Below are 26,253 nucleotides of genomic sequence, written 5' to 3' on the forward strand. Positions count from 1 at the left end.
AATTAATTTGGAATAAGTAGTAAAATTACATAGCTATCCTTACTAAAAAATTTCTTCTCCCCTCTTCCTTCCCTTTCATTAAGGGTAAAATTGTCTTTTTACATTTCAAAATTACTCCCTACACCTTATACCTGCCACCCTTGTTACAAAAATAGAGGGATAACTCTATTTTTTATCCTTATCCCTTTCATATGGGATAGAACAATTCTCATTAAACAAACAAGGGATTATAGGATACAAGGGATTATTAATCCATATCCCACCTACAGTCCCTACAAACAAACACCCCCTAAGGGTATTAGACTTGTTGGTAAAGAATCGAACAACATTTACCTCAACAATATAACATTGATATAATTACTATTGTTGTCATATTATATTATCTGTAGTAATAAAATATGTAATAATAATTATAAAATAGCTCCAATATTAATTATAATTTTTTTTGAAAACAATTACAATTATTATTATTACTAGGTTATTTTAGATTTTAACACCTCACAAAAACACGAAAATTGATTTTAACACCCCCATAAAAAAATGGATTTTAACACCAGATAAATTTCCAAAAAATTGGTATTACCACCACTTAACGGTTTCCATCCGAAAATTCCGTTAAGTGTGGCCCACAATAACACGTTTCAGCATTTTATTTGTTACAAAAAAAGAGAAATTAAAAAAATAAAAAAAAAAAAGAGAAAAAGAAAAAAAAATAAAAACCAAATCTACCCGGCCACCACCATAGCACCACCCCCCCGCCACCGCCGCCTTCCCCCCAACTCAACACAGCCCTCTCCGAAACCACCACCCGTGTCGCACCACCACCCCCAACCCACCTGAACCCTCCCCCTCCCTTTCCCGCAACCGTAACGCCCCCAAAAACACCAAACCCAAAACCCTCGTCCCCCCTATACGGCCACGAATCCGGCCTTAAAAGGCCGAAATCGGTCGGTTAAGTCCACTAATCCCCAAAAACAGCCGATTTCGGCCTTTTAAGGCCGGATTCGTGGCCGTTTAGGGGGGGCGAGGGTTTTGGGTTTGGTGTTTTTGGGGGCGTTACGGTTGCGGGAAAGGGAGGGGGAGGGTTCAGGTGGGTTGGGCGTGGTGGTGCGACATGGGTGGTGGTTTCGGGGAGGGCTGTGGTGAGTTGGGGGGGAGGCGGGGGTGGTGCTGTGGTGGTGGCTGGGTAGTTTTAGGTTTTTATTTTTTTTTCTTTTTTTTTTAAATTTTTTTTCTTTTTTTTTCTTTTTTTGGCCAATAATAACATGACACGTGGCTTGTAGACCCACTTAACGGATTCCTAAACAGAATCAGTTAAGTGGTGGTAATACCAAATTTGTAGAATTTATCTGGTGTTAAAATCCATTTTTTTATGGAGGTGTTAAAATCAATTTTTGCGTTTTTGTGAGGTGTTAAAATCTAAAATTTCCTTATTACTATTATTAGGAAAATTTGTCAAATAACACCTTTTATAGCCCTTTTGTTGTGAAAAATCACCCTTTTTTTTTTTTTTTTTTTTTTTTTTTTTGCGAAAGCACACCTTAGGCTGGTTTCAGGGGGATTGATTTGGTTTACCGGCGTTGACCCTCGCGTGAAGGTCACGTGCCAAAACTTTTCCTTTCTTTTTTCCCCCTTTTTCTCCAATTACTTTCTCTCGATCTCGATTAAAACCACCAAACCACAACCTAGCCAACCCAGCCCCCGATACCACTGCCTAGCCAACCTAACCGTCGACACCACCACCTAGCCAACCTAACCACTGACACCACCCACCAACCTAGCCACCATCATCGACCACCTAAATCATTCTAAAACCACCACATACAACATCTATCACCCTCCAAAACCACTAGACCCTCCATGAAAACAACCCCAATAAACCTTAAGCATCTCCATTAATACCCCTAACCACCTTATAAACAACCCCAAACATCCTGAAAAAAACCCTTAACACCCTAAAACAAACCAATAGAGAGAGAAGAGGGTTGGTAGCGGTTTTCCCCCTTTCATACCTCCAATTGAAAACCCTAGACTAAGGTAAATAAACAAACCAACGAAATTAACAACTGATTTCGTTAACTTTAACAACTTATATGCCTCAAAATCAGGTTAATTGAGGTTCTTTGCAACAATTTGAGCAAAATAATGGAATTTGCCCCTTCAATTGATAGAATTTGAGGGTTGCTAGGAAGAACAGAGGAGAAAGAAAGTGTAATTAAAGGGAAAAAAAGAAAGGGAAGGGTTTTTTCAGGTGGGCAGCGATGGAGGACAAATTTTTTTGGTTTGGCTGTGATGGCGGTTGGGGTTGCCTAAGTGGTGGCCTTGGTGGTTTTGAGGAAAGGGTGGGTTTTAAATCTGAGCGAGCATGTGATCCTCATGTAAAGGTCAACGCCGGAAAACCTAGTCAATGCCGAGAAACCGATCTAAGGTGTTATCTCAAAAAAAAAAAAAAAACTGCTTTACGTTTGTTTTTACAAAAAAAAAAAAGATGGTTTTTCACAACAAAAGTGTATTAAAAGGTGTTTTTTGACAAAATTTCCTTATTATTATTATTATTATTATTACTATATATTATTATTACTATTATTGTTATTATTATTATTATTATTATTATTATTATTATTATTATAAAAGTTATGAATATTACAAAGATAATAAACTATACTAATGCAGTAATGAGCTTGAATGTCATTTCAGTATAAATAAAACCCCATCAATATATTACCTTCATTAATTATTGTGTGCAGCTTTGGAATAATTTATATCTCACATGTAAAACCCTAAAGTTGCACATAATAATCTACGGAGGTAGTATGTATTAAGAGCCAATAGTCAAACAACCAACACAAAAAAGCCAATATAATGCAAACAACTATCGGGCAAGTTAAGAGAAATAGCCAATAGCTTAGCGAGCAACGACAAAAAGCAATATTATTTACATCATTTACAAAATTGGGGCTAATTATAAGATGGTGTTCAACATCAAGTATTATGTATTCGATTAGTACCAAAATGAATATATTTATGATATTATAAAATATTAGTTATTAAGAATTAGGGTTCATATCTCATATGGAGGCTTTCTTAAATTGAATAATATTCTAAATAAAATATGAGTTATACATTGAGCATATAAAACTAGTTCAATATAAAGTAGTGAAAAAAATGGTTTTTTTTTTTTACTTATATTCGAGCCAAGGCAATGGTATGTTAGATCAACAAATGTCATAATTAAAGCAATTTTTTGTTTCATCCTATTACTCACAACCTCTCCTATTTGTGAATCTTGTGGATCGTGGAAAGGGAGAAGAAGATAAACAAAACCGTAGGGAATTAGGCACTTAATCAGGATCCTAAGCAGGCCTTAACTCCGCATATTCTTAGGTGCACACTCATGCACCTAGCTAGAAATAGGTGTAACAATAGCACAAATATGAACATTAGCTTTCTTTTCCTCTATTTTTCTCCTTCGTTTTTTTTATTTTCTCTCTCCTCTGGTTTTAATTTCCCCCCTTTTTACACTTTTTTGATTAAATTTGTTTCTTACAACATGAAAGTAGTTATTAAGTATGAATTTTTGTGTGAATTTCTATTTTGTGCTTTAATTTCGATTGATTAAGGTTTATATGAATATTTGAATTCACAAATTATACTCGGTTTTTTCTCCTTCCTTCTTTAATTCCTTTTTCCTCTATTTTTTTTCTTCTATTTTTCTCGTTTTTCGATTTAACGATTGAATTTGTTCCTTACAATATGGAATTGGTTGTTTATCTGATTTTTTGAATTCATATGAATTGGATTTTTTTTGCTTCGATCAATTTCATCTGTGTATGAATTTCATCTGATTTTCTAGCATTTTTTTTATCAATGAACATAATCATGCAAAATATGAACATATGCATAGATTCCCTTAAATGTGAACATTAGCTGTTCAGAAGGTGAACATAGGCATAAAATATATGAACATATGCATTTCAAAAAGTAAATATAACAATTCAAAATATAAACGTAAGCATTGGTTTCCTTAAAGTGAATATAACCATTTAAAAGGTGAACATATGCGTAAAAAAATATGAACATATGCATTTAAGAAAGAGAACATATGCATAAACAGACTTGATGAGAATATTTATGAACAACAAATATTTACTATGAATATATACATTATGAACATATAAAATATTATTATGAATATAAATGAATATAAGGCATTTAATTGTGAACAAAAAAATTGAAGAAATAAAAAATAATATGATTATGAAACATATGCATCATAAGTATTAAAAATATGAACATATGCATTCAAAATATGAACATATGCACTGGTTCATTTTTGAATGCGTATGAACATAATTAAGCATTTCAGAAGGTGAAAATATACATAAAAAAAATATGAACATATGAATTAAGAAAGTGAATATAAGCATTTCAGAAAGTTTACAAAAGGATTCAAAACATGAACATAAGAATTTAAAATATGAACATATGCATTTCGCAATGTGAACATAAGGTATTCGTTTGATTTCACTAATTTTTATTGACAATTCCAATAAAAATTTCGAACAATAGAGAGTATCGAATAATTATCTTAACAAAATTAAGTGATAATCATATAAATTCAAACAAAATTAAGTGAAATTTACATAAAATTGCCTTTTTTAGGGAGGATCCTTTTGATTTTGCATCTCTTCTCTAATGTCCATTAATGTTTTTGCAGTTTTTTAGTGAGTAAATGAAATAGAGGAGAGAGAAAGTGAAAAAGAGGAGAGAGAAAATCATATAGAAGAAAAAAGTTTTGAGTTTGGAGGTGACGTTACATTTATTGGGTGAGGGTGGGTGTATTGGGTATGCGTGGGTGTATTGTTGTTTCCATGTTTTTTTGTTTTAGGGCTTTTTTTAATTAGGTTGTGTGTAATTGGGCTTTTGGGCTGCATTGTTACGCCTATCTAAGGTGCACCAGGGTTAACTCTTTATTTCCTCTCCATATAGCTGACCATCTCGTTATAGGCCCCAACATTGGGCCTTTTCTACTTTTGTTCAATCTATCACCTCAAAAGTGTAACCTCATAGGTAGGATCTATTCGATCTATTGGGCTTTGGACTATTTGACTAGCTCAAATATCATTGATCACGTGTAGCAATAAATAATGATGACCCAAAAAATGAATTAAGGGCTTGTTCTCATTGACTAAACTCAGCTGAACTGAATTGAATTGAACTAAACTGAACTGAACTGAACTGAACTGAAATGAAATGAGTATTTCATAAGAGAAGGAAATTAGGAGCTGAACTGAACTGAACTGAACTGGATTTCAACGTAAGAGAACAGACTCTAATTATCTCCATAATATTAATCTAATAATATATCTAGTAATTGTACTTAACGTTCACACACTTATTTAGGTTCTGCAGATCTGTGTTACTTACTTAGAGGTGTGGAAGCCTTAGCATCCACCCAGAAACAAATGAGGACCTCACCATTAAGGATTGCATTCTCTACTATATTAGACTTTTTAAAATCCAAGTCGGAACTAATATTACCATGTTTGCTTACTCTATTAGCAAGCTATCAAACAATTAAAGCCATTATCAAAGTGGTCATGACAAATTGACAACACGTGATACGCGTACAACAACACATTAGGGTTCTTCTAGGGATTGTCACTTTCTGGATTTTGATCCTTTGCATGGCATACCCCTAGTTTCAATAGAACAGTCATACAAAATCAGGGTAATCATGCACCTATGGTGGTTTTCTCAAGGATGATTCTTGGCATAGGAATACAAAAAGGTCCATATATGGGGTCGTGTCTTGAATCACTAACTGCAACCTTACTCAACAAGTTTCCAAGGAGGCGCAAACTTTGGTCATTTTGTTTCAGCTCTTCATAGTAGAGAAGCACAAGCTTGTTTACTTAGCCAATAGTGGGTTTCAAGTTTTTTCCTTCAGTATGATAACCATTCTCTCACATTCGCATAATCTAGTCAATCAATATGCTGCAACATCATAATACATAAGATATTCAAGTCATTTGGATTCTCCAACAAATTAATTCAATTGAGACCACTCTCAATGGTGAGCAAAAAAAATGCTCACCCACTCTCTCTCTACCCACTTTCTCTCTCAAGAAATAAGTTTTGCTCATGGGCAAATTTTTTCACATATTCTCTCCCAATGGTGAGCAAAAAAATTGCCCACCCACCACTCTCTCTCTCTTACTTTTTCAATACCCCACCATTACTTTCTCTCTCCTACACAACACTTCTTTATTTATTTATTTCATTTATATTTTAACAATGTTACTCCAAATAAATAAAAACTAGTTAAAATTTGTGTAACTTATTTTTTTTATTTTTGTCCTTTTTATCGTTAAAATTTGTCGTAAAATTAAGTACGTTATATAAAAAAAAATTTTAAAAAAGCTCAAAATTTCTTAAATGTTTTTATTTATTTTAAAAGCGGTACAATACTAGAAACCAATTACATTTGCAACGTCATGCGTAATTAAACTTAGAAATAAAATAAACACAACAAGTAAAAGTAGCTACGCCATAGTACTTGGCTTTATTTAAGTCGTGCTAATTTCTCCCTAATTACGTGGCCCGTAGTGTTGCCAAATATGTTCGACTAAATCACGTTTCAGAGATAGATGAATTTCTCTGTCACGGAGGGAAGCTTTTCGCTGTAGAAATGCGTTGAAATCAAAGTTGGTAGGTCGGCCTACGTTGAATTCAAACGGTGGCGTTGTAGATGTTGATTCTTGTTGATCTTCTTCGTAGAAGGCTCTTAGAACTTCGGCTCGAGTGTAGTTGTGGCGCTCATCTTCAACAATCATGTTGTGCATAATGATACATGTTTTCATTATGTCCCGCAGTATGTCCTCATCGTACGCCAGCGACGGTTTTCGTATTATTGCAAATCGAGCTTGCAACACACCGAAAGCTCTTTCAACGTCCTTTCGAGCGGCAGCCTGGTGGTCAGCGAACATTTTATCTTTGGCCAGTTGAGGGAATGTGATACCCTGAACAAAAGTTGCCCACTTCGGATAAATGCCGTCGGCTAAATAATAAGCCATGTTGTATTCATGGCCGTTAACCGTAAAATTTACCGGAGGAGCTCGACCATGCAGAACCTCATCGAACACTGGTGAACGGTACAACACATTAAGATCATTACAAGATCCGGGAATACCAAAGAAGGAATGCCATATCCATAAATCCTGATCCGCAACGGCTTCCAGTATTAGCGTTGCTTTCTTGTTCCTACCGGCGTACTGCGCTTTCCAAGCCGTTGGACAGTTCTTCCATTCCCAATGCATGCAATCAATGCTGCCTATCATGCCTGGAAAACCACGTAGTTCATTTTGATGCAGTATCCGGGCCAATTCATCAGTTGTAGGGTTTCGCATGTACTCGGTTCCGAACTGGTCAATGACCCCGGCACAAAAACGTTGTAGGGCAACTCGAGCGGTTGACTGACTGATTCGAACGTATTCATCAACAGCGTCTGCAGCCATGCCATAGGCTAACATTCGTATCGCGGCTGTACATTTTTGCAGAGGTGATATGCCTAACTTTCCAGTTGCATCCCTACGCTGCTGGAAGTAAACATCACCTTCAACGACCTTGTTCATTATACGTAAAAACAAAGGTCGTTGCATACGAAATCTTCTTCTAAATTGGGTGGTATTGTACACAGGATTATCGGAAAAATAATCATTGAACAGCCTGGCATGTCCCATTTCCCAATCTCTTCTGTTCGTACCCCCTCTACGTGATTTTGAAGTACGTTGGGATTGTGTTTGGGGCATGAGGAAAGATGTGGGTTGGTATGTGAAGAGTTCATCAACGAGTTGATCATATTCTTCATTATTGGAAGAAGATGAACTTGAACTTGAACTTGATGATGGTCTGGAATACATCATGTATTAATATTATAATTTTCTTAATTGGTGTGGTTGTGGATATGTGCCATGCCTACTATATATAGCAAATAAATCAAATGAATATGTGGTTACAAATCTGAATGACCACACCAACTAAAGCATTCAAATTTTCAGCCACGGAATAGGTATACTATGCTAGTTGACAATGACAAATCTTGACAAAGTGTATTCAGAACAAAAGTGACTACACCATGTCGGTATGAATGACCTAAAGTTAAAGCATACTGACAAAGTTAATTCAGAAACATGTGACTACACAATGACAAAAATGTGACTACTGAATGATAAAGAGTTATTGCAATTTTGTTGCCATGAATGACCCAAAGTTAAAGTGAAATCAGAAAAAAAGTGACTACCCAATGACAACAATTGAATGCAACTATGTCGGTAACAATGACAACTGAAATCAACTTGTTAAACAACTTGTCATTCAATATTGGAAAATCAGAATACAAGTTTACATATGACAGTGAAATTAAACACACCACTAATACATGTTAAACATAAAAGACTACATTGCGCATAATTAAAAACTTAACTAATACAAGCGTACACCTACTACAACCAAACATGCTTATAAGCCCTGTAATTTACCCAGTAAGAAATTCTTGTACGACTCTTCTTCAGGAGTGAGTGGAGTAGGCGAATTCTTCATAGCTTGCACCATATCAAACCAGGTTTTCATCTTATGAATGTCAAGTTCCTCCCTTTTCCTCTGTTCCTTCTCCCTTTCAATTTTGATCCGCTCTTCCTTCAGAATGGCCTCCCTCTCGCGAATTGTTGCCAATTCCTTCATTCGTTCGCTAAGCTCAGACGAACCACTGTCCGAAGCTACTTCTTTCCCTTTACGCTTGGCCTTTGCTTTCTTCACACCTTCGGGTCGTTGTATTCCTCCAGATGAAAAACCATCCGTAGGGGTTTCATCCCCTCCATCATCTCTGGACCTCTTCCCACTTCCAGCACTACCTTGCTCCTCAACATCACGAACAGCTTTTCTTTCCTCCTTTGACAAGGACCATCTCAGCTTTGGCCTCCACTTTGGATCTCTATTAAGCATTTCAACAGCGTGAGGAAAAGCGAAATTACGACCTTGGGCGAGATGGAAAAGCTTCGACGCACTTTTTATACGGTCAGCTTCGTTGTAACCACTCCCTCCCTCCGGAAGTCTACCTGCTTCATCATAGCAAGATATCCACTGTAGTGTGTCTGCTGCCAACCTTCTCCAGTGCGACGTCAGACTCTTCATAGGTCTTGGTGGAAGTATATGCGGCTTCTCCGCATGAGCAAGTTGATATGCTGCGTGTACATCGCGCCAAAGGGAAGTTGCTTTCTGGCTCGTGCCTTTAATAGCATTCTCACTGATCTCCAAGTACAACCCAATCAGAGTTTCATCTTCCGCAACTGACCAAATTCGAGTCGCTCGTGCAACAACCTGGTTGGATTTCAGTTCGGGAACTGGTGGAGGATATTGCGGCGTCTCTGGTACGCTGTCCTCTTCGCTCTCATTGAATTGTGTGTTGCTATCATGTACAGTTTCAGGTGTACATTCTTCAATAACATGGTTTCGTAGGGGAAACTGAGTGGGTGTCTGATACTGTGGAGATGGTTGCAAAGACGTATTGCCCATTCTTTGCAAGAACAATTGAAACTCGGGATTAGTTAGCAAATCATCACTAAAACCAGAAAATTGTTGGCGGAAATTTGGGTTGTTTGGATCCATTAAAAGATTCTGCATCACAAAACAAAAGATAAATATTTGTACTAAAATTTACTAATTTTTTACAAAAGATAATTTTTTTTTTTCACATAATCACATATATACTAATTTTAATACATAACTAAATTTATATATTAAAAAAAAAAATTAACCAATAATTGGAAGACTTTATTAACTACGAATTTAGTAATGTTTGAATTTAGTAATGTATGGAGAAAACACACATATACTAATTTTAATACATAACTAAATTTATATATTAGAAAAAAAAAAAGTAACCAATAAATGCAACACTTTTGCAACTACAAATTTAGTAATGTATGGAGAAAATATCAACAACTTTCTTCAATTACATAATGCAATTAAACAACATGGTTTTATATTTTTTTTTTTTTCAAAAAAACACACATATAATAATTTTAATACATAACTAAATTTATATATTAGAAAAAAAAGCAAATATATCAAATAAATGCAACACTTTTTTTACTACAAATTTAGTAATGTATGGAGAAAATATCAACAAATTTCTTCAATTGGGTTTTTCAATTAAGTAAACATGGCATATAATATTTTTTTTTTCAAAAAAACACACATATACTAATTTTAATACATAACTTAATATTACAACAAAAAAAAAAGTAACCAATAAATGCAACACTTTTTTTACTACAAATTTAGTAATGTATGGAGAACATATCAACAACTTTCTTCAATTACATAATGCAATTAAACAACATATATTTTTTTTTCAATTACATAATGCAATTACATAATATTTTTTTTTTCAAAAAATCACATATATATTAATTTTATTACATAACTTTATTTAAATAATAAAAAAAAAAAAAAATTTACCTCAATATGGGTGTGTTGCAACAAAAATGCTCTTCAACAAATTTAAAATGCTTAAGAAAATAAAAAAGTGGAGGATTTTAAGTGATTTCGAAAATATATCAAAATATATCAAAATGCATGTCTATTTATAGAGAATTTAATTTTATGACCGTTGGTAATTTTTTTTTTTTTTTTTTTACTGAAAATATTTTTCAGAAAATGCAATGGGAAGATTATAACCGTTGTAAAACGGCTAATTTTGTCATTGGCCAACACCCTGAACATGCCACGTGTCGCGCTCCTACTCGCTGGCAGCCTGGCATGAACAGTACCCGTATTTTTTTTTTTCCAGCTTTCCTCCAGCTTGTGGGCCCCACCGAGATCACTGTTCATCAGAAGAAATGCCCATGCTATGGACATTTTCATTTTGCCCATGGGCTTTTTCTTGCATTTTTGGTTTAGCTCACCATTGTGGGTGATGAGCAAAATATTTGCTCACAAGAAATGCCCATGAGCATATATTTTGCTCATGGTTGTGAGTGCTCTGAGAAGCAATTTTCGTAGTGTAGCATTCACAAGGTTGTCCGACAGAGCGAGAGTACATTTGGTGCATCAACTAGCAACCTCAGCATCTTTGTTCTTTTTCTAATATATCTTTATTTATTTAAGCTCTTGTCAAAAAAAAAAAAAAAAAAAACAAAACAAAAAAAAATTGCAACCAAACAAATTAATAACTTAACTATTATATGAATCAAATACCAATAAGATTTATTATCTCTATTTCACATTATATGCACCAATTGTGTATAGGTCTTCATATGCAAATAAGTAACAACACCAATCATTTTGGGTAGCTCATCAAAGAAAAGTATGCACTTTATTTAACTTTTTATTGCATGAGGTTGACTTATAATCCATAATAATTTATTACTCATATAATTTATACAATAATGATCCTTGTTTTTTTTTAGGATGTCCACCCCGTTCACCAGATCTTAGCTCCGACTACATCCGTATTCGACTCGGATAGCATGTGGTGAGGCTCAAACCCTTAAGCGACATCAAGTTGTTTACCACTTGAGCCAACTCTTGTTGGTTATGATCCTTGCTTTTAAAAAGATTGATACCAAAAAAAATTATTAAATGGAAAATAAAAATCCAACCTTTGCGCGATATTCTCTAAAAAAATCCAACCTTTGCGTAATCCCACAAAAATCTAACATTTATACCCCACCTTCATCTAAAGATCCATTACCTATTGATGACGGGTTTTTGTAAGTTATATGTCATGTGTTAGCTATTAATAGGTCAATTTTTTAATTAATTATTAAAAAAACAATATATATATATATAAAATCTGTAAACCAGCTAGCCCCCCTCCCAAATCCTTCCCTGACCACCCTATCTCCACCGGCCACCGGAAATCTGGAATCTAGCAACACCATTCCCCTCACCACCGGAAAACTCACACCACTCCTCTCACTGGCACACACGATACCCACAATCACCAATTAATTCGCCACCACAATCACAATCCCCAAACGTCGGTCGACCACCCCTATCCCCTTTCCCCCTTACCCTGTACGAATTCACCGGCCAAATTCAACGCATAATCGACTCGGAATTTTCCGGCGAAAATCAAAACCGCAAGAGAAACGGGGCTGCTGTAGTTGGGTGGAATTATTCCATCGAAGATTGATGAAGATCAACGACCTTACTTTTCCGATGCGGTGGTTATAATTGGTGCAGGGGAGGGGGTGGTTCTGGCAGTGGGGTTGGTTCTTCGTTTTGGTTGCCTGATTCGAGCCTAAGTATGGGTTGGTTGTTTGTGATTCGAGCCTAGGTGGGGATGGTGGTTTCGGTTCTGGGTCTGGGTAGTGGTGGTGGCAGAGGTGGCGGCGGCGGAGGCGGTGCGTGCTGAATTTCGATTGGGGTTGGTGGTTTCAGCTTTTGAGTGAGAAGGGAAAGTGATAAAATTAAAAAAGAAAAAATTAACTTGTTCATCAAGTCACCAATAAAATGGATCTATTGGAGAAGATGGGGTATAAAGATTGGATTTTTGTGAGATTAAGGCCCTGTTTGGAAAATTGCTGTTGGCGGTTGGCTGGTTCACTTGGCTTGTTTGACTAGTTGAAATGTTTGGCTGTTCATAATTGATGGTTTTTGAAATTGGTTGTTTATAAAAGTGTTTGGTAAATTAATTGTTGGTTGTTGGCTGTTTATTAGATAATTTGTGTGCCAACAAGCTAAAAGCCAACAAAAAAAGCTACTAAAAGTAGTTTTTCATTTTGGTTTAAAAGCCAGCTTTTTCGCTTACTAAAAAGTCATTACCAAACACATTTTTTGACTGTTTGACCACATAAAAAAACCAAAAGCTAACCAAAAAGCCATCAAAAAACCATTTACCAAACATGGCCTAAGTAAAGGTTGGATTTTAAGAGAAGACCGCGCAAGTTGGATTTTTAATTTCCATGTTTTCTAATTATTATCTATGTGGCAAAACACTTGCATTTTTATTTTTGTGGCCTTGTGGGCAATTGGGCATTGTAGACTTGTAGTATGATGGCGCCCATTATTATATAAGGAGAATGAAAGAATTAATTGGATGGTCGAGAGACTTTGGTTCTTGGATTTGGCTGCGCTGATTTTTGTGGTGAGACATAAAAACTTCCAAAAAGGAAGAAAGTTGTAAATTTTGTCTTCAATTGTCTAATAATATTAAAGTGAGCCCCCAAGTTGTCTTTGATTTGAGGCTTCTCTTATCTTTAATTTTCTAGTTTGTGGATGTACTCTTCTAAGTTCTAAATATGATTGTGTAATCAAACATGAAGGAACCTATAAATGAATGAGCACTTTGTTTGTGCACATGCATAAACCAAGCATGGACAATAATATAAGGTGTCAACGACAGTGACAAATAAAAGCAATTACAAGTAGTATTTAGTATAGCTACTAGCTAGTACTGCGTTGTTATTTTATTTTAGTTATATTTTTTGACTTTTTAAATGTTTAAAAGCTTCTCTTCATAATTTTTAAGAACGACGGTGAATATAATAGGCTACATATAAGATTCTAAAAAAAAAAAAAGAATACATAAATCAAATTAAGGACTATTTATGAATTTTTCATATTTGTCCTTAATCCTCAATTAGTTCAGCTCTCTAACACGATTTGTGTGCGATTGGACACGCCATGTGGTTGTTTGTAAGAGAATAAAGTAACTTCTATTACTATACACTGAATGAGTAATCTCTATAATATTGACTGAGTAACTCCTAAATTACTAACCAAGTAGCTATATAACACTAACAATCTAACCCTATAACACTGACCAATCGAGTAACTAACCCCTAAAACACTAGCGACCCCATGATGGCGGTGTATGCCAGCATGCACATATTAAGAATTTGTGTAGGCTCTTAGATGACAAAAAATATATACTTTGTATATATATTTTCAGTAATTATTAGTTCATTACCTTCATATTCATAAAAATTTAACACAATTTGGATACATACATACATACATACACTTTAAAAGACAACGACATAATAATTAATTTGTTTCTTGTTTAATATAAGTAGGTGATTATGTGTGTTATCTTCTTCCTGGTATGAATATGACATGTTCCTTGCAGATAAAATTATGATGACATATGATACCACTAAAAGGATCGATTCCTTAGATGACCAAATACACAAGAGCCGTGACCTAATGTAAAAATTGTTTTCATTACATCTTACTATTATTATTATTATTATTATTATTATTATTATATCAAAAAACCTACAAAGTCAATCAACTTACAAGATTGCCATCCGGTTAGCTTCGATTATATCCGAATGCGACTCGGGTTGCACACCTGGCTACGGTGGATAACATTGTATCTTATTAGGTATGAAGTATATTGAAACTTTGTATCACATTAGGAATTTCAGTCACGAGGAATATTTCCTAAATACTAAAATTCATACAATTAAATAATTTTTATTCAATAAAATCGGATGGATCAAATGCATCCTTAAGTTGAACTAATGTGGGAAGCTCTTGAGCTAAACTATATCAAACTTATTGCAAACATAATGAACTCAAAATTGAGCCCAATTCCTTAAATGGCATCTAGCAAAACTATTTTATAAAGGCATGGATATATCAATATTTTACAACTTTTTATTTATAGAGTTATAAAAGACAATAATGTAGAAATGTATGTGTTAATTCGCCTAATTATAGCTCTTAGTTTTTAAATATACTCCGTATTTCCTACACTTTAATAACTCAATTAATAAAATTCATTAATTCCACAATCGATGTCTTTTTTTTAGTATGTTTAGGAATATTGTATGAAATATGTGCATACTATAGTTGCTTTTATATGTTGTACCGGTTATTTCCAACCATTTTTAACGTATTCTTCATTATTGTAGAGTAACAGACAATTAAGACCTTTACATTGATCAACAACTAATAGAAGTTGATAGTATGTCTCATGCACGTACGGTACAAACCACAAAGAAAAACCCAAATATTGGATTGCACTTAGTAGGGAGGACAATTAGGAGGAAATTAGAACCTAATTATTCAAAATCGAGCTCCGAATTCGAACTAGCTCAAAAGGGTAAACAAGTGAAAACACCTAAATAAACAGTGTCGCTATAGTTTCAACAAGCTTTACGCCAAACCCGTGCTCAAATTCGACCATTACCAACCTAAGTCCGAGTCCGGACCGGTTGGTTTGGGCTAGACTTAACCACATATGACATCACTAGGTCCTATAACCAAGCTTGTCACATCCAAAACATCCCCAAGAATTGGATCTTGCATCTTGACACTCACAAAAAAAAAAACCTCCCCCTAATTTTCTCTCTCCTCATTATTCGTCCAATTAAGCACCTCCTCCTTTCAACCCCCGCAATCCAAGACACATACATATTACATACACAATACACTCCTAAAAAAATGATTCATTTCATAATAAAATTCATAAATAAAACTTTACTCAAATATTTTGCTAACACATACTTGTATAAACAATCCAAAAATTCCTCCCTCTTTTTCTCTCTCCTCTCTCACGCTAACTCTCAAACCACCACAAAATACCATGATTTCTCCTCTTCATCATCATCATCACTATAAGCTATGACCCTTTTCTCCGCCGCCGACGAACCCACCGGAAAACCCAAACCCGCCGGAAAATCTGCCGGCTCCGGCGGAGGGACAGAGATGAGGATAATCGTCCCTTTACAAGGCGTTGCTCAGGGAAGAGGGGGTCTCTTCTTTGGCTCTGTTATACCCTGTGCTCTGTTTTACTTTCTTCAGCTTTATCTTCGTAGAAATCGTTCCGATAACAAAGATACTACTAGTGATGATAATGATAATTCTTCTCCGTCGCCGGAGATTGTTCCGCCGGCGCCGGGATTGGAGAGGTCTCTGTCGCGGTCGCTTCTCTCACCTCGAAGCCCGGCTGGCCCGGCCCATTTGTCTTCGAGAGCGGTTAAATCGGTTAACAGTTCGCCGTATCTTGTTGGGTTGAGTCGGGTTGATGATGACCCGTTTGATCGGTTGGGTAATCCTGATGGTATTTTTCAGCTTGGCTTGCCCGAAAATCATGTGGGTTTATTTTTTTATTTACGGCTTTGATACGTGTGTATAAGCATTAAATACATTTTACTTGTGTATTGATTTAAATTTTGAGTGTTATCATGATACTATTATACTTCGTATAATATTTTGCTAGAGTTTGGTATGTAATTATATTAAGGCTATTATTTTGCTCATTTGTATTGTCCGACGTTGCTATAGGTGCACGTGGAAAGTGTTTTTGAATTAATGAGAATTCATTATGATGTTTTATTGTAATGTTGCAGGTGTGTGTAGATTTGGTGAGAGAATGGATGGTGAAAAATGGGAAGAATTCAATATTGTCAAGTACAAGAAATGAGTACTGTGGTGGAGCAGAAGAAATGAGTATAAGTGGGACTGCAACTTATCAACCTTTTGATGGAATCATGGAATTGAAAATGGTATACTTTAGTACTACTCCTCACTACTTTACTAGCTTCCAACCTAGTTAATGAAATGATTTCTAACTTTTTAGTTTCTATAAAAAGGACAACCTGCATTTGATTACAATTGATTATAATATATGATACCAATTATAGTAAAAAAAAAAAACCTATTTTTTGTTGAGCTTTTTGTGATTCTTTTTCATGTTTATAGTTCCTCATTTAGTCATCTTCCTAAACACAATTTTGAAATAATACCGGGTCTGAGAATCTGAGAATTCGCGGATTTCATCTGTACACACGAAATTCCAAGACATTATTCAGATTGTTCCTCAGCATGCTTTGAATTACAATTCTCATAAGCTACGCTTAAATTGCTTTACTAGTGAGTTGATACGAGTATATCATTATAGGCAGTAGCTGGATTCATGTCTGAAATCACAGAAAGAAGGGTTCATTTTAAGCCGTCCCAAATAGTTTTGACAGCTGGTGCAGCCTCAGCGATTGAGATCCTTTGCTTCTGCTTGGCAGATCCTGGAAACGCATTTCTTGTTCCTTCCCCGTACTATCCTGGGTATTATGCTTTCCCTCTTAGTAGAGTCAGCACTCCAAACCCTCTATTCTCTTTATTTTTGAGCATGTTGAAATTTCTGAGGATTTAACTTAAATGTCTGCAGGTTTGACAGGGATATAAAGTGGCGAACTGGGGTTGAAATAATTCCTGTTCCTTGCCGTAGTGCTGATAATTTCAATCCAAGCATTACAGCCCTTGATCGTGCTTTCCACCAGGCAAAGAAGCGTGGCATGAAAGTTCGTGGGGTGATTATTTCGAATCCCTCAAATTCCGTTGGCAATCTGCTTGGCAGAGAAGCACTCTATAATCTTATAGATTTTGCTACAGAGAAAAATATACACATAATATCCAATGAAATTTTTGTGGGGTCTACTCATGGTGGAGAAGAATTCATCAGCATGGCTGAAATGATCGAATCAGAAGATCTTGAGCGCAACAGGGTTCATGTAGTCTACAATCTATCAGAAGATCTTTCTCTTAACAGTTTTAGAGCAGGAGTAATTTATTCTTTTAATCATAATCTTTTGGCTGCTGCCACAAAAATGGTGCGGTTTTCTCCATTATCATCTATAATCCAACGATTGCTATTCTCAATGCTTTCTGATACAAGATTCATCCAGACATTGATACAGACTAATAGAGAGAGACTACAGAGATTATGTATGAAATTTGTGTCAGGGCTGAAAGAATTGGGCATTGAATCCACAAAAAGCAGCGGAGGTTTCTGTTGTTGGGTTGATATGAGTGGATTAATTCGGTCTTACAGCGAGAAAGGAGAACTTGAGCTTTGGGATAAGTTGTTGAATGTAGCCAAGATCAACATAATACCTGGATCTTCATGCCATTGCATAGAGCCTGGGTGGTTTCAATGCTGCTTTGCAACTTTAGGCGAAAAGGATATTCCTGTAGTTATGGGCAGGATACGAAGAATCATGGAAACTTGTAAATCTCGTAGTTAAATTGCTATTCATTTATTATACTTAAAAAGTGTATAGTCTAGTTCAAAAAGAAATTATATTGATAGGATAAGCTCCTGAAAAGAGAATGAAATTGCAGTTGGCATATTAGTTTGTTTAATCTTCTAGTACTGGTATCTGGATATCATGTTGGAGATGGAAGAAAATAAATTCTGAAAGCTTACTTCAGTACCGAAAACTGAAAGAAGTCTGATATGTGTAATGTCTGAGACGGTGGTTCTCTGACCTGATGGTGCATTCTGATTTAGAAAATGCTGTAACAGACGCTTTCACGGTCAAATAACTCTAAACATAGGCCAAAATTTAAATTCGAGCAGAGGCGAACGGATTGTATGGGATATACAAAAAATCAATGAATTTATTTCAGAATATAGGGTGTGTACAACAATGGGAGAGATTGAAAACAAAGAAAAAGAATACAAAAGAATCACTGATGTTTCCCCTAACGCCCTACCTATTTCTTCGGAAAGTATCTCAACTTCCCTCTCTGCTAAACTACGTTGCTTCACTGCACAACGAACATACACAAATATAACCCACATTTCAAAAAACCATTTGTTTCAGTTTCAAGTACTGTGATTCCTAATCGACTCAAGGAATTGGACAACTTCAGCCATACTAGGTCTCTTGGAAGGAACCTGAGAAGTACAATAAAGCCCTAGTTTCATAACTTGAATCAGCTCATCTTCAGCAAAATTCCTCAACCTTCTATCAAAGCAATCGGATGCTGATCCTCTCTCCAATAGCTCTCTTACATAGTCGCACAAAACAACAATCTCGCTTGATGAAGGGCTCTCCACAGGCTTCCTCCCTGTGACCAGCTCCAGCAACACAACCCCATAACTATATACGTCACACTTGTCACTTCCTCTTGAAGTTTGAGCTAATTCAGGAGCAATATACCCAACTGCATTGTGATACTTTGTCAGGCCATAATTATCAAACATAGGAAGCAACTTTGACAACCCATAATCAGATAACCTGGGCTCATAATTTTCATCCAGGAGTATATTTGTGGACTTTATGTTAAGATGAAGAATTGGGGGTCTACAATCATGATGAAGATAAGCTAGTGCTCTAGCAGTTCCCAGGGCAATCTGAAATCTTCGTCCCCAATACAATTCGCTATATCCACCACGACTACTGGAGCTAGCAAGGTTTAAGCCATGCAGATTTTCGTACAGGTTACCATTAGGAATAAACTCTGAAAGAATCAGCTGCATAGTCGAAGACCAGTAGTAACCTTGAAATGTTGCCAAATGGGGGTGCTGAATATTTCCTAATTTTCCAATTTCTTGCTCAAATTCATCTTGACTTTTGATCCTTCCCAAAGTCTCGAGCTTCTTCACAGCTATCGAGATCCCACCTTCAAAACTGGTTCTGTAGACTGTACCTAGGGAGCCTCCACCAACAAGACGCTCTTTGTCAAGCAAAGCTCGGGTACCAGCTTCCCAATCTTCATATTTGGACGGCAAACTTTTGCTGAACAAAACCAACTTCCCAATGATGATATTTGTTTCAGTGGAAGCCAAAGGAGTGCTTTCTAAAACCATGGTCTCCACTTCTTCCCTACTCTTGCGTGCCCCTTTATTTAATATGGTAACTATGCAAACCCCAAAAAGAATAAGAGCAGCAGCAACAATTGCAACAATGGCAGAAACTGTAAGCGCCTTTGCCCTTTTTGACATTGCCCCCGAGCAGCTGTCCAGAGGATGGCCACACAGCCGAGGGTTATGATAAAATGATGTATACCCGAAGTTTGTGATAGTTGAAAGTTGAGGTATTTCCCCAGAAAGAGAATTGTATGAAACATTAAAATGGGTAAGCTTTCCTAGATTACCTAGTGAAGTAGGGATTGATCCAGATAGTAAATTTTCCGAAAGATCAAGATACTTGATCCCAGAGAGGTCTCCAATATTTATCGGGATGTTACCCCTGAGTTTGTTCTTATGAAGGTCGAGAATTAAAAGGTATGTCATGTTATATATGGTTTGAGGTATTTCACCTTCTAATACATTGCCAGAAACATCCCTGCAGGAGCAAAACATCATAGAATATGTTTCAACTTACATGTTCAAATCAAAACAAAGCTTAAGTTAAAACAATAAAGCAGTTGTGAATACTTGTAATAAGGTGACTCACAGCTCAAGGAGAAATCGACAACGAGCAAGTTCGTCAGGAATTGGACCATGAAGATTGAGGTTGTGTAAATTGAGAACTTGCAATAGCTCAATATCTCCAATCTCTTCAGGGATTGTCCCGTCTATCGAGTTATTCCCCAACCTTAAGCTTGAAAGGTTCTTCAAAGTCCCAATGCCCTTTGGGATATTCCCAGTTAGCCTATTGCTCTCCAAGTCCAAAATTTTCAGGTTTGCACAGTTTGTGATCCATGAAGGAATCACCCCATCCAAGTTGTTCCATGAAGCATCAAAAAACCTCATCCTCTGGCTGCATGTAATGGCATCCGGAATCTGCCCTTGAAATCCATTATTAGAAACATTGAAATAAGTCATATTCACCAATCCTAATCGATCAAACGGCGCCTTCCCATCGAGCATATTGCTACTAAGGTCCAAAAACTCTAAGCTGTTGCAACCTGTTAGCTTCCCTTCAATACTCCCAGCAAACACATTTCTCCTCAATGACAAGAAAGACAAACTAGGCAACTCGCAAAGTCGAGAAGATACACTACCACCAAGCACATTGTAAGAAACATCAAAACCCATAAGACTTGTGCAATTGATCACAGAATCAGGAATTGAACCAGTAAGATTGTTGCTAGATAAAGAAACAAACTTCATTTTTTCACAATTTGCAAACAAATTGGGTGGAATTTCCCCTGAAAACCTATTTTTAGACAAATCCAAAAGCCTCATATTCTCCAATTTCCCAATAAATTCTGGGATTGGCCCAGAGAGAGCATTGGAACTCAAATTCAACTTCCACAATGACTTAATACTTCCATATTCTTCTGGGATGTTCCCAGTAAACCTATTGCCAAACAAAGTGATCGACCGAAGCGATGGCAACCCAGATAATGCAGGTGCCAAAACCCCAGAAAGGCTAGTATTCCACAATACAATTCTAGCAACATTTTGGTTAGCATCACAAACAATACCAGTATAATTTCTGCACGGATCAGCCGCAGCAACCCAAGAACTTAACACATTAAGAGGGTCATTTGAGACATTGCCCTTAAACTGCAGCAAAATCTGCTTCTCTTTCTCAGTAGCTGGGCAAACAAAGACAAATTCCAGAAACAAGAAAAACAGTAACACAAGAACCAACTTAAATTTCTGCTTCTGGAATTTTCTCATGCTCACAAATCACAATGCTAGTAATACACAAAACCTAGCTCCTCTAAACCACATTATACTAGCTAATCATCAAATTAACCTAGAAAAAAAAAATTAAATTTCTGGGATATTAGGAATCTGCAAAAAGAAAGAGCAAGACAAATATGACAACCATATAATAGCAACATAACAAATACTGACATTCTTTCTTTTAATAAAGAAAAGGGTATTTACTAGTCAATTTGAAGGTGGTCCAAATATCATAAGTAATTAACAGCAACAACAGCAACTTCACATTAATGTGTACCTGGGTTGGTACATTAATGAGATACACAAATTGGGTATTAGGCTTAATTTTGTTTAGTGGGGTCGAATCGAGTCGAGTTGAGTCAGCTACATGAACCAAGAATTTATCTCTATGTTGGTCTACAAAGATCGAACTTAAAAAAGATTGGAGCTTTATTAAGAAGAAGAAATGGGATTTGTGTGAGAAATGGCTGGAAAGTGAAGTGAAGCATAAAAAGCTCAGAAATACAACAATGGTGGCCACAAGCTGATGAATGCCCACGTGCCCTCCTCAAATTCTCTCTCTTACTCTGTCAGTTTCTCTCTCTAGATTACTGTGAAAGCGAAGTACAGTAGTAATAATAAAGAAAGAAAAGAGTCAAGCTGTAAAATTTGGTGCTTTTGATCACTTTCATATTTATATTAGTGAGTGAGGAAGATAAGAGTAGCATTTATTTAAATGGGAACAATATTGGCAACAACCATGCCAAACGCATTTATATTTTGATGGGAACTGGGTAACTCACTGTCACATTAACTGCTTCACCACCAACCACTTTTATTCATTGTCACTGTGAAATTGAGTGAAGAAGATCTATTATTTGAGTTTTTTTTTTTTTTTTTTTTTTTTTTTTTTTTTTGATCTTAAAAATAGTGATTTTCTTGATTGATTTTTACTCATTTTACCTTTTTTGGGATAGAAGATTTGGTTAAATTTCTAGGTCTATAAATGACTCTCTATCAAGGGTGAGACTAAGGGTCTGTTCTCATACGTTTATTTTCAGCTCAGCTCATTTCAGTTCCTAATTTCCTTCTCTTATAAAATATTCATTTCAGTTCAGACTATGAGAACTGACACTAAGACATAATCCCTTTTTTTTTAAGAGAAAAGACATACTCTCTTCATTCTTTATTTAGTGACCTATTTGATTTTTTCACGGGAATTAAAAAAATTTATAGATATCTTAAAACTAATGATTGAGAGTATGCATGTGGAGTTAATGAAAGATAAAGAGAAAGAGTAGTTGGTAATTATTGAAGAAAAGTGTTGAAAAATGATGTCAAGAGTAAGGGTTTTCATAAATCGGTCCGAACCGAAAAAAATGGACCGGACCGAACCCGAACCGGACCGGACCGAATTAATCGGTCCGGTCTTCGGGTCTTGAAATTCATTTTTCCGGTCTTCGGTCTGGTCCGGTCCAAAACCCTATAAAAATCGGTTTTGGACCGGACTTTTTTTTATTAAAAATATGTGTGAAACCTTAAATAATGGTTAAAATTATCCTTAATAAGCTTAGTAAACTTTAAATTTATAAGTTTTTTTTGCACTAAACATACAAAAAAAGACGTAAAAATGACGTTACAATATAGTTTTTCCAATACTTTTTTTGTGTTTTCCTTAACTTTATTAAAAATTTAGTTTTCTTTTTAAAAAAATTCTCAAATCGGTCCAAAGCGGTTCGGTCCGGGTTTTGGATCGATTCTTTTGGTCCGGTCCGGGTTCGGTCCTAACTTAATCGGTCCGGTCTTCAGTTCTTAAAATTCTAATTTTCGGCCTTAGGTCCAATCCGGGTCGATCCGGTCCGGTCTGGTCTTGGACCGATGAACAACCCTAGTCAAGAGTACATAAAAATAAAAGAAAAATAATGACAACCCATAATAAAAATTGTAAATTTGTTATAAAGTACACTCTTTAAACAGAAATAAGCTGCTAATTTTGACTATCCAAAAATAGATACGAGTCTGGGCCGCTCCCGCAAATTACCAAGAGAGAGAGAGTCCACTTCACAAGTCCAAAGGAGGTTCCATCCCAAAACCATTTGGCAATAGGAGGAGTAGCCCCTTAGCCTTATAAAATGTTTAATTATCTCTTCTTCAACCAATGTGGGACACATACATGTGGTGATACTCGAGAGGTCTATTTTTTCAACACTCCCCCTCACATGTAAGTTCCCTTTTTAACTTTTGTCTCATGGGGCTAGAGTGTTTCATCACTCCCCTTTACATGGACTAACTCTTGGCCCAGTGAACTTTTAGCCACTTAAGGTCCCATATTATGAACCTAACTCTGATACCATGTTCTCAAGAATATTGTGGCCTGGAGAAAATGGTTTAACCTTTGCATTGATATTAAACACATATATATACACAATACAATCGGTAACTTAAATTGCCTAAAACTCCTAATAAGATAACTTTAACATAAATACAATATTGACAAATATAACCAAACCAACTCTAATAAACCACTATATAAGAGACAGGGGAAATAGTGGTTTTATATGAAACTTTTTCATATCTATCCTTGATTCTTCTTTCACTAACATATCCCAAGGCAAACTTTTAAATTAAGTGCTTTAACAAATAACCAAAAATATAGGAAACAAGAAAAAAAATATTTCCTTTTTTATATAGCCAGTTTTTAAAATTATCATGATTTTAATAAGTTTGACTAATTTTTAATCATTATTTGACATATATCTTATTTTTTTGAAAAATAAAAAACCAAAAAACTGAAAACCACGGCAATGCTAAACGAGCCCTAAGCTAACTATTTTTACTAAGACTTAAGCAAAATATAAACCATTATATTTGCCTAAACGGAAAAAAATGGTGCTTGCTTACCCTTGACATTTTATTAAAATAAAAAATAAAAATACCCTACGAGTAAGTTTTTGGATTAACAATACTTATCAGTTAGGCAAAGTTTTTTCAATTATTTATTAAATTAGAGCGTACCCGTGCAAAATGCGCGGGCTATATTTTATACTACCTCCACTCCAAATTACTCGCAACTTTGGGAGGGTTTGCGGAGGCCGAGGCAAAATATCATAAGCATGATTATTGAAAGATAAGGGTATATGCTTAATTTTAATCCAACCCAAAAAAAACAAATTCAACTAAATTTATATTAATTTACCCACCACCACCGGCACCAACTTGCTGTACAGAAACCACCCACCGGCCACCACCACCACCACCGACCCCAGCACCAACGAACCTACGACCTCCGAACCCACCGACCCCAGTACCAACGAACCTACGACCTACGACCCTCGAACCCATCGACCCCAGTAAACTCATGAGCCGCGGTAACCTCCCACCTACCACCGAACCCTCGACCCGCAGCAATCTACCATAACCTACCACCGACGATCTCGCATCCACAATCTGCAACCCACAACTAGGGATGGCAACGGGTCGGATTTGGACCAGGTCCGGATGGACCCGGATCCAGATCCATTTTTGTATATAGGATCTAGATCCGACCCGGATCTGTCGGGTCTAGAAAATGAAGACCCGAATCCGGATTCGTCGGGTCCAACAAATTCGGGTCCGGATCCGGGTCCAATATATTTTGCCTAATTTTTTGCAATAAATTACTAGTAGAAAATACTTGATGGGAAGCCCCAAATGGCAACGGTTTTAAAAATCCGCTTGCCATTTACCTAGTTTTTTTTTTAAAAAAAAAAAACTCTTATATTGAATGGCAAGCGGTTTTGGCGCGAACCGCTTGCCAATATATAAATGACAAGCGGTTTGGGGGTTAAACCGCTTGCCATTACATATATTGGTAAGCGGTTCAACCCCAAACCGCTTGCCATTTTAAAAAAACCCTAAAACCGTACCTACCCACCCCTCCCTTTATTTCTCTCTCTCCTCTTTCTTTACTCAGCTCTCTCTCTCTCTCTCCTCTTTCATTTTCGGTGCTCTATCTCTCTCCTCTTTCTTTCTCCCGTTTTCCCTTTCTCTCCCCTTCTCTTTCCTTCAATCCTTTCTTCTTTCACTTTCTTTTTTTCTTTGTTCTTTCTCATCTCCACAAATTCGAACCAAAACCAAAAAATTTCGAGCAAATTCAACCAAAACCCCAAGTTTTTGAGCAGATTGAGGACAATTTCGAGTACAATTTCAAGCAAATTCGTGCATGCGTTTGGGTGTTCAAGTTTTTTAGGTCAAATTCGACCATGAAAAACTCTAGATCTAGAGTTTTTATGGTCGAATTTCACCTTTTAAACCATAATTTCAAGCCCAAATTGGCGTTTTCATGGCGGGGATCTAGTTTGGGTAGAGGTCGTGGTGGGCTAGATGGTTTTTTTTTTTAAAGGTGGGTCGATTTTTTTTTTTATTTCGATTTTAGATTTATTTTTAGTGGGGGTACGGTCATGGTGGGTGGGGGGTCGTGGTTTGGATGGGGGTCTGGTCGTGGTTTGGTTGGGGGTCTGGTTGTGTGGGTGGGGGTTGTGGTTTGGGTTAGGGTTTCGGTGAGGGTTTTGGTGGGTGGGGGTCAGTTGGTGGTTCTGGTGGGTGAGGAGTAGTGGGGGTCGTGGTGGGGTTGTGGGTTTTGGTGAGGGTTTGGTGGGTGGGGGCCGGGTCAGTTAGGGGTTCTGGTGGGTGTGGCTGCTCGTGGGGGTCGTGGTGGGTGGTGGTGCTGGCCTGGACGGTGGTGTTGGTGGTCATGGCTGGAAGTCCTGGAACATGAGTTTTTTAATTTTTTTATTATTCTTTTATTATTTGTATTAATTTTATTAGTTGAATTAATTTTTTTTAATGAAAATGTAATATTACAACAAATAATTAATAAAAATATTAATGTTTTTACATATGTTTGGTTTATA

The 26,253-nt window shown here is 36.3% G+C and overlaps 4 protein-coding genes across 4 annotated transcripts; 1 reads left to right on the top strand and 3 right to left on the bottom strand.

The window, feature by feature from the left end:
- Window positions 1-6,287: 6,287 nt before the first annotated feature.
- On the bottom strand, window positions 6,288-10,922 carry LOC110702560. The gene is made up of 2 exons (XM_021880284.1): window positions 10,522-10,922; window positions 6,288-9,675 (listed from the first exon to the last, which is right to left on the bottom strand). The coding sequence occupies exon 2, from the start codon at window positions 7,923-7,925 to the stop codon at window positions 6,591-6,593; it is 1,335 nt and encodes a 444-aa protein (XP_021735976.1). The 5' UTR covers window positions 7,926-9,675; window positions 10,522-10,922; the 3' UTR covers window positions 6,288-6,590.
- LOC110702306 (glutathione S-transferase T3-like) lies at window positions 8,521-9,666 on the bottom strand. Its single transcript, XM_021880009.1, has one exon. The coding sequence runs from the start codon at window positions 9,664-9,666 to the stop codon at window positions 8,521-8,523; it is 1,146 nt and encodes a 381-aa protein (XP_021735701.1).
- Window positions 10,923-15,169: 4,247 nt separating the features above from the next.
- On the top strand, window positions 15,170-18,156 carry LOC110702562 (probable aminotransferase ACS10). Its single transcript, XM_021880287.1, has 4 exons — window positions 15,170-16,110; window positions 16,368-16,523; window positions 16,919-17,079; window positions 17,183-18,156. Exons 1-4 carry the CDS (start codon window positions 15,640-15,642, stop codon window positions 18,036-18,038), a joined length of 1,644 nt encoding a protein of 547 aa, XP_021735979.1. The 5' UTR covers window positions 15,170-15,639; the 3' UTR covers window positions 18,039-18,156.
- Window positions 18,157-18,297: 141 nt separating this feature from the next.
- Window positions 18,298-22,457, bottom strand: LOC110702561 (probable LRR receptor-like serine/threonine-protein kinase At1g12460). Its single transcript, XM_021880285.1, has 2 exons — window positions 20,199-22,457; window positions 18,298-20,087 (listed from the first exon to the last, which is right to left on the bottom strand). Exons 1-2 carry the CDS (start codon window positions 21,371-21,373, stop codon window positions 18,623-18,625), a joined length of 2,640 nt encoding a protein of 879 aa, XP_021735977.1. The 5' UTR covers window positions 21,374-22,457; the 3' UTR covers window positions 18,298-18,622.
- Window positions 22,458-26,253: the final 3,796 nt, after the last annotated feature.

This window comes from Chenopodium quinoa, unplaced genomic scaffold, assembly GCF_001683475.1.
Source record: "Chenopodium quinoa cultivar QQ74 unplaced genomic scaffold, ASM168347v1, whole genome shotgun sequence".
NCBI classification, from domain to species: Eukaryota; Viridiplantae; Streptophyta; class Magnoliopsida; order Caryophyllales; family Amaranthaceae; genus Chenopodium; species Chenopodium quinoa.

Coding starts and splice junctions, on each gene's coding strand:
- LOC110702561 (XM_021880285.1), bottom strand. CDS start 21,373: ATGAGAAAATTCCAGAAGCAGAAATTTAAGTTGGTTCTTGTGTTACTG. Junction 20,088..20,198: donor TGTCGATTTCTCCTTGAGCT/GTGAGTCACCTT, acceptor TTGCTCCTGCAG/GGATGTTTCTGGCAATGTAT.
- LOC110702560 (XM_021880284.1), bottom strand. CDS start 7,925: ATGATGTATTCCAGACCATCATCAAGTTCAAGTTCAAGTTCATCTTCT.
- LOC110702306 (XM_021880009.1), bottom strand. CDS start 9,666: ATGGATCCAAACAACCCAAATTTCCGCCAACAATTTTCTGGTTTTAGT.
- LOC110702562 (XM_021880287.1), top strand. CDS start 15,640: ATGACCCTTTTCTCCGCCGCCGACGAACCCACCGGAAAACCCAAACCC. Junction 16,111..16,367: donor TTGGCTTGCCCGAAAATCAT/GTGGGTTTATTT, acceptor GTAATGTTGCAG/GTGTGTGTAGATTTGGTGAG. Junction 16,524..16,918: donor GAATCATGGAATTGAAAATG/GTATACTTTAGT, acceptor ATATCATTATAG/GCAGTAGCTGGATTCATGTC.